General features: G+C 40.9%; 1 protein-coding gene across 1 annotated transcript in view; it reads right to left on the bottom strand.

Moving 5' to 3' along the window:
• The window catches only part of Hsd17b4 (hydroxysteroid 17-beta dehydrogenase 4), an 84,338-nt gene that overhangs the window by 16,867 nt on the left and 55,346 nt on the right, over positions 1-12,125 (bottom strand). The window contains exons 15-20 of the mRNA XM_059246180.1: positions 11,893-11,964; positions 10,345-10,448; positions 9,073-9,138; positions 5,689-5,758; positions 4,855-4,961; positions 3,694-3,780 (exon numbers count right to left, since the gene is read on the bottom strand). Coding sequence (XP_059102163.1) covers positions 3,694-3,780; positions 4,855-4,961; positions 5,689-5,758; positions 9,073-9,138; positions 10,345-10,448; positions 11,893-11,964 — 506 coding nt within the window. The remainder of the gene's footprint in view (positions 1-3,693; positions 3,781-4,854; positions 4,962-5,688; positions 5,759-9,072; positions 9,139-10,344; positions 10,449-11,892; positions 11,965-12,125) is intronic.

Here is a 12,125-nt window from a genome sequence, read left to right as displayed (position 1 = left end):
AGCTGTCAAGTGTTGAAATAGTAGAGGGTGTGTCATGATACCCCCATATGGAGCAAATTTGTTCTGTTGACATAGGTTAAAACAGGCTATGAACAGATGATAGTGTTTGTAAAGTCATAATTCTGGATCTTATTTCAAGTCACAAGTGTATACGCATGAAGTAAATATCCAAATAACCTTTTATACCTGCCATTAGAGAAACTCTCATTCCTAATCCTGTATTTCAAATTATTTCAGTAACTATTCTTCCGTAAGAATAATACTGTCAGCCAGGCTTGTAATGTTAGCACCCAAAAGGCTGAAGCAAGTAAAAAACAATGACATAATGAAATTTGCAGGCAAATGGATGGAACTAGAAAATACCATCCTGAGTGAGGTAACCCAGACTCAGAAAGACAAACATGGTATGTACTCACTCATAAGTGGGTACTAGATGTAAAGCAAAGGATAACTAGACTGCAGCCCACAGCTTCAGAGAAGCTAGGAAACAAGGAGGACCCTAACAGGGATGCATGGATCACTTAGGGAAGGGGAAACAGGAAATCTCCATGAGTAAACTGGGGATGAGGAAGGGGCCAATAGAGGGGAGGGGATGAGAACATGAGGGAGCAGGATGGTCAAGCTTAGGGAGGGACAGAGTGGGAGAGCAATGAAAGAGATCTCTTGATAGAGGGAGACAGTATGTGGTTAGGGAGAAACCTGGTGCTAGGGAAATTGCCAGGAATCCACAAGGATGACCCCAGACTAGACTACTAGCAATAGTGGAGAGGGTGCCTGAACTAGCCTACCCTGGTAATCAGATTGGTAAATACCCTGTCATCACAGAGCCTTCATCGAGCAGATGCAGAGATCCACAACTAAGTACCAGGAGGCACTCCAGGAGTCCTCCTGGTCGAAGAGAGGGAAGAGGGATTATATGAGCAAGGAGGAGGTCAAGATCATGATGGGGAATTCTACAGACATAACTGAACCAAGCTCATGGGAACTCATGAATTTAAGACCAACAGCTGTGGAACCTGCATGAGACTGGACTAGGCCCTCTGCATATGACAGACAGTTGTGTAGCTGGGTCTGTTTGAGGGGCCCCTGACAGTGTGATCAGGATCTATCCGTGGTGCATGAGCTGGCTTTTTGGAGCCCATTACCTATGGTGGGATGCCTTGCTCAGCCTTGATGCAGGGGGGAGGGGCTTGGTCCTGCCTCAACTGCATGTACCAGGCTTCACTGTACCCTCATGGGAGAATTTATCCTTTTAGAGGAGGGGGTGAGGGGTGAGCAGGAGGAGGGATGAGAGGGGAAACTGTGGTTGGTATGTAAAATGAAGAAAAAAAAAGGCTAAAGCAAGAAAACTTCAAGTTCCAGGCCAGCCAGGACTATGAAAGCATGTTTCTGTACATACTGTGCTATAGCAAAACACCATCTCATAAGAAAACAAAGGATTTACAATATAGAGAACACGTTTCCAAAAGTGAAGGTAGCAATTGTTACAACTTTGATTTTAACTAATCCCCCTTTACTACCTCCCTTCATTTTTTTTTTTTTTAAGATTTATTTATTTTGTATATAGTGTTCTGCCTGCAGGCCAGAAGAGGGCACTGGATCTCATTACAGATGGTTGTGAGTCATCATGTGGGTGCTGGGAATTGAACTCAGGACCTCTGGAAAAACAACCAGTGCTCTTAACCTCTGAGCCATCTCTCCAGTCCCCTCCTCTCATTCTTGAAAGGAGGGAAAATACCTTCCCAGCAATGTGCTCTTTTTAAAAAATGTGTGTGTGTGTGTGTGTGTGTGTGTGTGCAGTAAAAAGCACAGACACAATTAAGGAAAAAACAAAATACACTTTAGCAAATTGCTTTTTTGTAAGCACATCAGCATAGAGTTCTGAAATACTTGTTTTAAATGTTTCTTAAAATACACTGGAAAGCAGGGAATCGAAGTGGGAGTCTTCTATGTCCCTGTAATTACTGGGGAAGGAGAAAATACTCTGCAAAGAGAAAGCACGTTTAGAGCCATTTAAAATGGGAAGAATGCACTACATTTAGGTTATTTCTCAGCTCTTTAAGCTCACGGAAAGTGCCCATGCACTATTAATGCTGGGGTTGTGTGAAAACAAAAACCTATAACGTTTCATGTGGTGTCCTGGTCCACACACTTTGGAGTTCATGTTCTTTTGGGTCTGTGTCTTTCTTGCTTTCTTCACGGTGCCAGGGACTGAACCCAGGGCCTAGTGCACAACAGATAAGTGCTCTGTCACTGAGCTACATTCCTAGCCCATTGGCACATGTTAATTTTCAAGAAAGATTCTGAACCCTGGGGCTGGGGTTATACAGTATTTGCCTAACATGGGCAACGCCCTGGGTTCAATCCCCAGTACCAGTCCAAAACCCTGACTCCACCACAAACCTTATAGGTAAGACAATTAGAAAATGAGAGAGTTGAAGAACAAGAGGCAAAGATTTGAGTGAAATGAGGCTTCAGAGAAAGCCAGGGCGTGTGCACGTAAAAGTGGGAATGAAGGCTAGTGTGTAAGGTACGACAGGAGCTGGGCTGGGTAGTGCATGTGTGCATTGCCAGCACTTTGAAGGCAGAGACAGGATTGGGAGGATTGAAAGTTCTAATGGGGCAGCCTGGTTTACAGAACACGATTCAGTTCAAATTTCAAAAAAAAAATCAGAGAGACTGTCCTAGGGTAAGGCAAAACTCATACTGAGTTCTTTAATATTGAAGAAATTTGCAAAATAAATGATATCCCTAAAACATGAACATGTTGTCAGCAGCAGGAAGGCATTGAACTAAAGCATAATTCTGCTAACTTACCAGTTCCTGGAGGAATAAACTACAGCAAAAAGTTTGGGGGCCACATGGAGCTGGGTGTGTGCACCTGCATTGGGGCCAGGTGGAGCTGGGTGTGTGCACCTGCTTAAACGCCCTCTGTGTGGCCATCAGCAAGTCATTAGCAACATCAAGACTTTCTTATGCTTCAATGCAGACTTGTTACTGAAAGTTACTATTGAAGACAACAGTGTTTACAGCGTCTCCATCAAGAGAAGCATTACTGCCATTACTGGAGTACTTAAGCCTGCTCTATGAACACAGAGAAACGACAGAAAGCTATTAGCTGCTTAACTGTGGCAACAAAAGTTGCTTTGTAAACTGTTAATAATGACACAAAGTTGAATGTCCTTTTAGTTGCTTTTCTGGAAACCACTAAGTCTCCCTCAAAATTACTTAAATCAACAGAGATACACCTTGATTGGCTTGGCGATTATTAATTAGGCCCAGGCTCTATGATACAAATATTAATTTATAGATTGTGTGTGTGTGATCAAAAACACATGGTTTCTGTCCAGGGCAAAACTAAAGGCTCCAACCTCACAGTTCTCTAGAACACAGTAGCGGTACCTCTAACACAGTAAAAATGTGTTTCAAATGCCTTTCCTGTTAAACTAGATAAACTCTGTTCCGATTCTCTTGAGCTAAGCTGCAAGATCTTTCATTAGGGGGAGAAAAAAGAATTTAAAAGGTACATGAGGAATCTTAGTTTCAACTAAAAGTCAGCATTAACTTTAAAAGTACTCCCAAGTTTCTCTCTCAGAGATTCCTATTACAAACCACAAAATACTAGCAGGAAACAAAATGACAGTGTGTGGTGAAGGGTCACACGGCACATACTTCCAACTCCATGATTCATACCTTGGTTTGAAAATGAATTCTGTTTCCTTCCTTCCACATCTCAGTTTGTAGAGTTTGTCCGGGATACACTGGTTTGGCAAAACGAACCTATTAAAATAAGAGTTTTAGCATTAAAAATATTTTTAAATGAAACTCTTCTCCTTGGAAGCGAAATGTCAGGGAAGGCCAGCATAAAAGGAAAAAAGTAGAGATTTAAATATATTAAGCTTCATAGAAGATATCAAAAATGTAGAAATTAATAAAGGACGCTGACAGTAACGCACACACAACAAGCTAGTTCTTTTCTCTCAGAACAAGAGAACCAGGGCTGGGGATGCAGCTCACTGGTGGAGCAAGTGCTTGCCCAGGTTATGGTAAATTCAATTCCCAACACTGGAAAAAAATAAAAGAAAAGGCAGCATCAGTGAGCAGCATTTTCTCATGACAAACCAAAACCATAATCCTATTAGGTAGTGATACCGGCAACCACCAGAACAATTTGGAGTTCAAAGTAGTACTAATTAATCTGGGAGCTGAAGTCGTCAGTGAGTACACAGAACAAAATATTTCCACATTTTAGAGCAGGATCATTTATGCTACTGTGTGAATCTATACTCACATTACTGAACTAAAAAAACTAATTGTGATTACATAAAAAGCATGAAAATAATGAGTGTTATTAAGGTCCAGGCATCAGAAAATGTATCATCGCTCTTGCATGGAGAATAAACTAATAAATACTTTGAAAGCCATTTGACACTGCCATAGGGCCTTTCGAGCACACAATTTATGACTCAGACAGAAATACTGTAGGCAGAAACATTTTCCTTTGTTATTAACCAAGTGAGTAAACAGTAAAATCTTGAAATCAACTGGTAAGCACAAAACTGAAATGGTTAAGTCCCATCAGTGCTGCAGGCGGTGTTACAGAGTTCAAACTCAGCCCCCAACATCTTCTGTTAAGGCCAATATAGAGTTTAAAAGTACATACGTGAGGCTGGGCAGGGGTGGTCTACACCTTTAATCACAGCACTCCAGAGGCAGAAGCAGGTGAATCTCTGTGAGTTCATGGCCAGCCTGGTCTACAGAGTGAGTTCCAGGACATTCAAGACTACACAGAGAAATCCTGTCTCAATCTGCCCTACCCCACAAAAAAAAAAAAATTATGCAAGAGACATATACCTTAATTGCCTTGAATCTTGACACATCATTATCTGCAAACTGCTGCAAAACATGCCTTGCAGAAAATCCAAAGGTACATAATCCATGTAATATGGGCTTCTCAAAACCTAAAAAAAATGGGATAATTTTTATACATGAAAAGTGCTATATCTAAGTATATATTTGAACATTTGAGTGTCTTTTAAATTGCAATTTTACCATGAATTATACCATGTATTAACAAAAAGAACATGCCAGGACAGATGGCACCTCCTTTCATCACAGCACTGGGGAGACAGAGGCAGGCGGAGCTCTCTAAGTTGAAGGCCAGCCTGGCCTACACAGTAAGTTCTAACCTAGCCAGGCTACAGATTGAGACTGTATCTTTAAAATAAAATAAAAAAAGTTCTGTAAACAGTACTTACTCCTTCCTAGGGAAAAATTAAGATTATAAATGACAAAAACTATTTTTGAAAAATCTTGGGAACACAAAGAACTTTTTCATTTCATTTTGTGTGAAACAAATCACAGTGAGTGATTTCACATACCTTTCTAACCTTTCAAGCTCATGTTCCCCCTAATGACCTTGCCCCCCACCACTTTGAGAGCTCACATCCTTCCCCAAAGCTTTATCCTAGGCCTACAACAGCAGCAGCTTCAATCCACCATCTGAATTTCAAGCAAACCACACACCATTTTCTGAATACTTCATACCTTTCTACAGCCTTTGAATAAACACAAGAAGTATCTTCTAAATGTTATTCAAATTACCAGTCATAAGCAGCACTTTCTTTAAGTGTATAGGTAGTTAACTGAGTTAATACTGTTCAGTGACTCACAGAATTTACAACTCACCAGCAATCCTAGCAAAGTTAGGGTCAATGTGTAAAGGATTCCAGTCTCCACTGAGGCGGTACAAAGCAGCCTGCAGAGAAAAACTATCACTGTAATTCAGTGTTTCCTGAGAAAGCATTCAGTGTAGGACAGGAAGCATGGCCAACTATTGATTAAAATATATAATGCACATAAATCTAGACTGTGATCTAAAAGATAACTAATTTTTACAAAACAAGATTATCTGTAACTTTAAGTTTTAATAGGTCTTTTGCTGTAATCAGTAGTGAGGGATTAAAGCAATAAGAAAGGAAGACAAGAATTACACCCCACTGCCTAAGAGAAAATTCACAGAAAGCGAAAACCCAATGTAGACAGGTAAGGCATTAAAGTTTCTTTTAGCCAATCAGAATCTGCCAATTTTCTTAATGGTTTTTTTTTTTTAATTTTCAGTCTATAACATAATAATGGACAGATAGATAAATGTCAAAGACTTCTCACAAACTTTCATCTTTCTGGCACATTAAATCCTGAATTTCAACTCATGCACAAAAACAAACCCATAGCTTGTCAGTCTGACTCTGAATGTATAGCTCAGACTTCACACTACTAATTTACATAGGTAAGACAAGAATAGCAGGAAAACGTAGGCAACAACAGGGAAAGCCGTCCTTTTCTGGTATTTAAACTGTGAGGTTTTAAACTAGAGTGCTCTCCAGAATTGAAGGGAAGAGATTCACCGGCAGCTGGGTGTTATGCATCTTTATAATAGCTTGTTACAGTTCGTCGGACCTGCCTCAACATCTTTTCCTTCACAAGTCTCCTTTTGAGAAAACTTCACTTGTCAGTGGCTCAGTATTCTTTCCTGCAGTTGTGGTCTTTTAAATGTAAGATTCGGTGTGTTAGAAAATTAAATGGCTGTTTTTTCAAAAGCTGTATACAAACAGTAAACACTAGGAAACTATGCACTACTCACTAGTGTGTATACTATGAAAATCAACACATCTCAGGGCCACAAAGGGAAGATGTCAGACATGAGCTACATAATGGGCTTTGATTCCAGAGGGAGCTGGGTTCACATCCATCCCTATCACTGCTAAGCAAGTTTCTCTACCAAGATAAGCCTCAAGCTAAGAAGACTCAATTTCAAAGAACAACTGGAGAAATTAAATGAGATCAAAACTCATGGGTATTGCCTCGGTGAACATTAGCAATTTCTAAATCTTTTTATAAGGCTTTAGCAACAGTGTAAGTCAACAAAGTCTCTGATTAGCACTTGATTAGAGCCCTGTCTACACAGAGGACAAAGTATGCATGCCTGTGGATGCAAGCCCCAGAAAGCTTCTCTTTTGGAGAAGAGGATGAGACAAAAATATTCCCTAAGAGCTGCCTGATGAATGGAAAGCACCAAGGGGAATCTGAGGCCCTGCGAGACATAGAGAGCTTAAAAAAAAAAAAAACCTTTCCAAAGCAAAACACCTCCCTACAGTACTCCCTACAGCCATCCATTAAGGAACTAGCAAACAGCCCTTTGCTATGGGGAAAGGATGCCACAGTTCCAAACTAGCAATCTTGGAAGCCAAGCCATCACCGTTATGAACGGCGTACACAGAGGTAAACAGATGTGTAGTTTTACAGGACTGCATCTCAGTGTTGTTCTCACAGCTGCTGACAGTTTTCTCTCTATCTAGGACACTGGATCCTTTTGAGTCTTTCTCCCAACTATTCTCGACCTATCCTCTCAGTTCCTGTTCTGATTTTCTTTTCTCTTGGACTGACTTAGTTTTATTTGTATGGACACTTGGCCTGCATGTATGTCTGTGCACTACATGCATGCCTAGTGCCCACAGAGGCCAAAAGAAACTGCTGGGTCCCCTGGAACTGGAGTTACAGAAGGTTGTGAGCTACCACTACCACAAGGGAGCTGGGAATTGACCCTGGGTCCTCTGGAAGAGCAGCCAGTGCTCTTAACCCCTGAGCCATCTCTCCAATCCCCTTCATTTTCTATTTCATTGTTCTTTTTCTTCCTCAGTTTCTCAACTTATTACTCAGTTGTGTTTGTTTTTAATTGCTGCCGTTCACCTCCCATGGGTCCTTAAGAGCAGTGCGTCTCCGGATCCCTTTTATGGCTCCCATAGGGATGTATCACTTGTACTCTCTCGAGCGTCACTTCTGCCCTTGCAGTCTCTAGCCTAGTCCTGGGTTTGCACTTGGCCATTCATCCCTCTGTCAGGGTTCCTCAGGCAGTACTTGGTTAGATGAAGTCCCTCCTTCGTGTGGAACGTTCCTGAAGGACAGCTGGGTTGACACAAACTTTTCTTTTTCAAGAATGGTGCCCCATCCCTGCCCTGCTCTGGAGAAATCTGATGCCCATCTACTTCTGCAAGTTACTTCACTGTTGTCTTTCAATCATCTTTAATGTCTAAAGATTTCACCAGCATCCCTTTCAGTACAACTTACTGAAAATTCCCATTTCCTGGTCCATGCAAGTGACCCTATGATGCATTTGTGATAGCTTTAATTTTCAGCCCTACAAAGGGATGGCCTAAATCTGAAAGGATACCCCAAAAGAAAAACTGATTTTGAGGTCATATCTGCTTTCAATTTAGCACAGTGGCGATTTTAATAAAGAACTGTATTTTAATGGAAAGTACAACCTACTCAACAACAACTGAAATCCTAACAATATAATTAGCATTAGACACGAATCTGTGAGACTACAGTTTGTTTCTCATTCTCCTCAAATGCAATGCCTGGTATTGAGAGCTGTTCACTGTTTGACCTTTTTACATCACTGCACAGAAATCTAGTCTTCATGAAACACTTGTTTTACTTGTACAGTCAAGCCAACTACCAGTGAAGAAACTCTCCTATAGACATTTAAACAGTATATCCAAGAAGTAACATTTGTAGAGCTAAAACTATACAGTTGAGTTTACTTGCTGACTAAAATTTACTAATGTATAAAACCCAGCACAAAGTTTATTCTCTAGTGGCACAATTTTTCCATTTTTTTTTTGTAAAGATCTGCCCATACACATTGTCCTCCATTACCCGCTAATGTAAATGTGACTTCACCCTTCACACACCCTGACATGCATCACGCTTCCTCCTCTGCCATACTTCTCAACCTCTTCCCTGACAAACTGAAAGCCCTCCATCTCTGAGGAGGAAACATCCATACACCATCTTTCTGCAAAGCCAATCATTACGGGCAAACCTTTCTGCCTATCACTCAATGGAGTGCCCTTCTCTGAGAACTTACTCTACAGAGCAAAGGCTGGTGTTTCATTTTTCCTTGCTTGGAATAAGATGCCTTAGTTACTCCACTAGAGACACACAGAAGTAGAGTGTCCACACTTTCAACAAAGCAGTATCATAGCCGGGTGGATCAGCACTTCTCACCTGATTGAGTGAGGTGGTATCTCTCAGTACAGCATCAGGAGGTCGTTTCGGTACAGCGACAGCTGCCTGAAATCAAAAGACCTTGTGTATCAACTTAAATATATGTGATTCTCTAACAAAACTGACATCCAATAGACAACCATGTGTCATTATAATAAACGCTGCAAACTGGATAAAGGGTTTTTTAATATTTTATACACAGAGAAAAATGACATTTAAAATTTCATAACTCCTAGCTTTTTATAAATTACAATTTCCCTAAAATGACTCTTTTCAATATAAGAAATATTATCAGAACTATTCTCCAGGTCACAGAGGACAAAAGACAGTTTTTCCTGTGTAAAAAGACAGTTTTTCCTGTGTAAAAAGACGATAACAACTCTAAGAATTAAACAATTTACATATTTTAAATTTGCCATGTTAACAAAATAATACATTTTTGTCAGCTTTTTAAAATTTGATTTTTTATTATTAATTATGTGGAGTGTGCATAGGAATGAAAGTGCACATGGAGGCCAGAGACATCAGGTTCCCCTGTAATTGGAATTACATTATAGGCCACGAGGAAAGAGGTTACCTCTACAGTAAGAGGCTGCTGCTTTTCAAAGAAGACTTTTCACTCACTTTTAAGTGTGGGGGGGGGAGGGCGGGAAGGAGAGGGAGAAGGGAAGGGGGAGAGGAAAGTTACCACAGACAGACTCACTGGGAGACTAAGTCAGCCTTATAGAGGAGTGAAGGAAGCTGGGTACAGTGGCTCACTCCTACAACCCTAGCACCCTGGGAAGCTGAGGCACGAGGATCACTACAAATTTGAAGCCAACCTGCTCTATAGAATTAGATTTCCTCTACAAAAAACAAAAATGGGGTGGGGCTAGAGAGGCAGCCCAGGAGATGAAGTATATACGGCTCTTGCAAGGGACTCCAGTTTGATTCCCAGCACCCTCCGGAGGATGCTGCCTCTGCTTCCCCAGACACCCGCACATACCCACACATAATGAAAAGTGGGTTTCCAAAGGGAAAGTAGACAGCGGTCACTAGACAGGAAAGAGTGGTGGGAAGGAATGCAATGGCATGACCAGCAGCCAGTGGGGACCAGGAGAGTAGGGAGGTCAAGCAACACACATCCAGAGTATGAAATTCCCAAGACACACGAACGATCGATGTTCCAGGACATGCAAATGCTTTTTCCTGACATACACTGAACACATATACTGAGTTGCTATAATATGCCCCATAAAAATGTATAAATATTATATCTCAAAAGAATCTTACTTTGAGTTTTTCTGATGTCCGTTTTCCACCAAAGCCCCCAGAGCCAACAACAAAGACAGTGAACTGATTGTAGCATATAAGTTCCTTCCCAGAATAAGAATGGACTATAAAAGAAGCAAAAGAGAAAAAAGAATTATTACACAAAATACGTCTAGCTAATGAAGATGGGCTTAACACTTCCTTTACTAGTTAAAAAAATCAGATACAGCCAGTGCCAAGGTCAGCATTTCCAACGAGCATGGGCGTTTGCAAAGCTCTAGTGCAGTGTGTTCACCTCCAGTCTCTGAAGGCAGGAAGAGCTCCCCAGCCCTTCACCATGAACAGTGGGGAATTTGACCTCTTAAATCCCCCAACTACCACCTATATCTCAAGTTTTATCTGCCACTAACATTTCAAACAATTCCTCAAGACAATTCAATCTACCACACTCAAACTCTGAAATACTGTCAAAGCACTAAGAGCATGGGACTTCAGGAGACAGTGACCAGGAACGGAGACAGAGGAGTGGCCCCAGGGATGCCATCCTGCCTGTTTTGTTCACTACTCTATCCCTAAGAAAAAGAGTGCCCGATACAAAAAAGGTTCCTCCTGCCTCAGCCAACTGAATGCTGAGATCATTATCATGCAATCATTCATGGCTTTTAATGCAGTTTAACCAATGATATTTCAACTTCAATGTATTTACAGGATGCAACCCCATGGTAAGTCAAAGACCATGGGCATGGTCTCCAGTATTTCCCTCAGAAACGACATGTCAGGCAGAGCTGACATTTCTACTATTCTTAGGAGCAAACTTTTACACCTCTATTTCTTTTCCTCTTCTTAAACTTAATTAAGTTTTTTCACTGTCTTTAGCTTATGTTTAATTACTTACACTTTATTAACCCAATACTTATAAACTACCATAAGCTTTTTTCCTACCCCAGATAAAATGTGGCTATGGTGTTTAAACCATATTATGAGTTCAACAGTCTTAAATGCAGTTGAGAAACCCAACTGCAATCTAGAATAATCAAGTTCTGAATAGCTAACACATAAAAGAGCATCAATGGACTGGAGAGATGGCTTAGCGGTTAAGAGCACTGGCTGCTCTTCCAGAGGTCCTGAGTTCAATTCCCAGCACCACAAGGTGGCTCACAACCATCTGTAATGAGATCTGGTGCCCTCTTGTGGCATGCAGGCATACATGCAGGCAGACCACTGTATACATGGTAAATTAGTAAATCTTAAAAGGGCATCAATGACGTAGCCCAGCTGCATCAACCCTACTGCAGCAGGCACAACTCTTCCTAAGATTGGTACAGGGACATGCATCTCACTTCTGTGCTTTGGTTATGTTGTTTCAACCCACCTGCCCCAGCCTTAGCCCCGGTGTGCCCCCCTCCTCCCTCACTTTTCTTAAACACCCTATGAAATTTTAAAATGCTTACTTTGCTCTCTTACAAATTATAAAATGAATACAAACTGGATCATTCTCTGTGATGAAATATGTTACATACAAAGCCTATCAATCTAACAATGTTGTTATAAGAATTATAAACGTGTTACCGTCCACAACAATCACTATGCCAGATCCTTTATCCAAGATGTCAGCAATAACTGTTTCACTTTTCAATTCTCCTAAAATCAAAGTAAGATAAATAATTACATTAAGCCATCAAGGAATTTCCCATGGTTTCCACTTACTTCAGCAAAGCTAAAAAGTTATGGTTTTAAATATTTTCCAGTGACTCCTCTTGCAATGTCCAGCTGGCATCTAAATATTGGGTGAGCACCAATCC

This window comes from Peromyscus eremicus, chromosome 19 (assembly GCF_949786415.1).
Source record: "Peromyscus eremicus chromosome 19, PerEre_H2_v1, whole genome shotgun sequence".
NCBI lineage: Eukaryota > Metazoa > Chordata > Mammalia > Rodentia > Cricetidae > Peromyscus > Peromyscus eremicus.
Note: the sequence above shows the minus strand (reverse complement) of the source record. Positions and strands in the feature narration are given on the sequence as shown.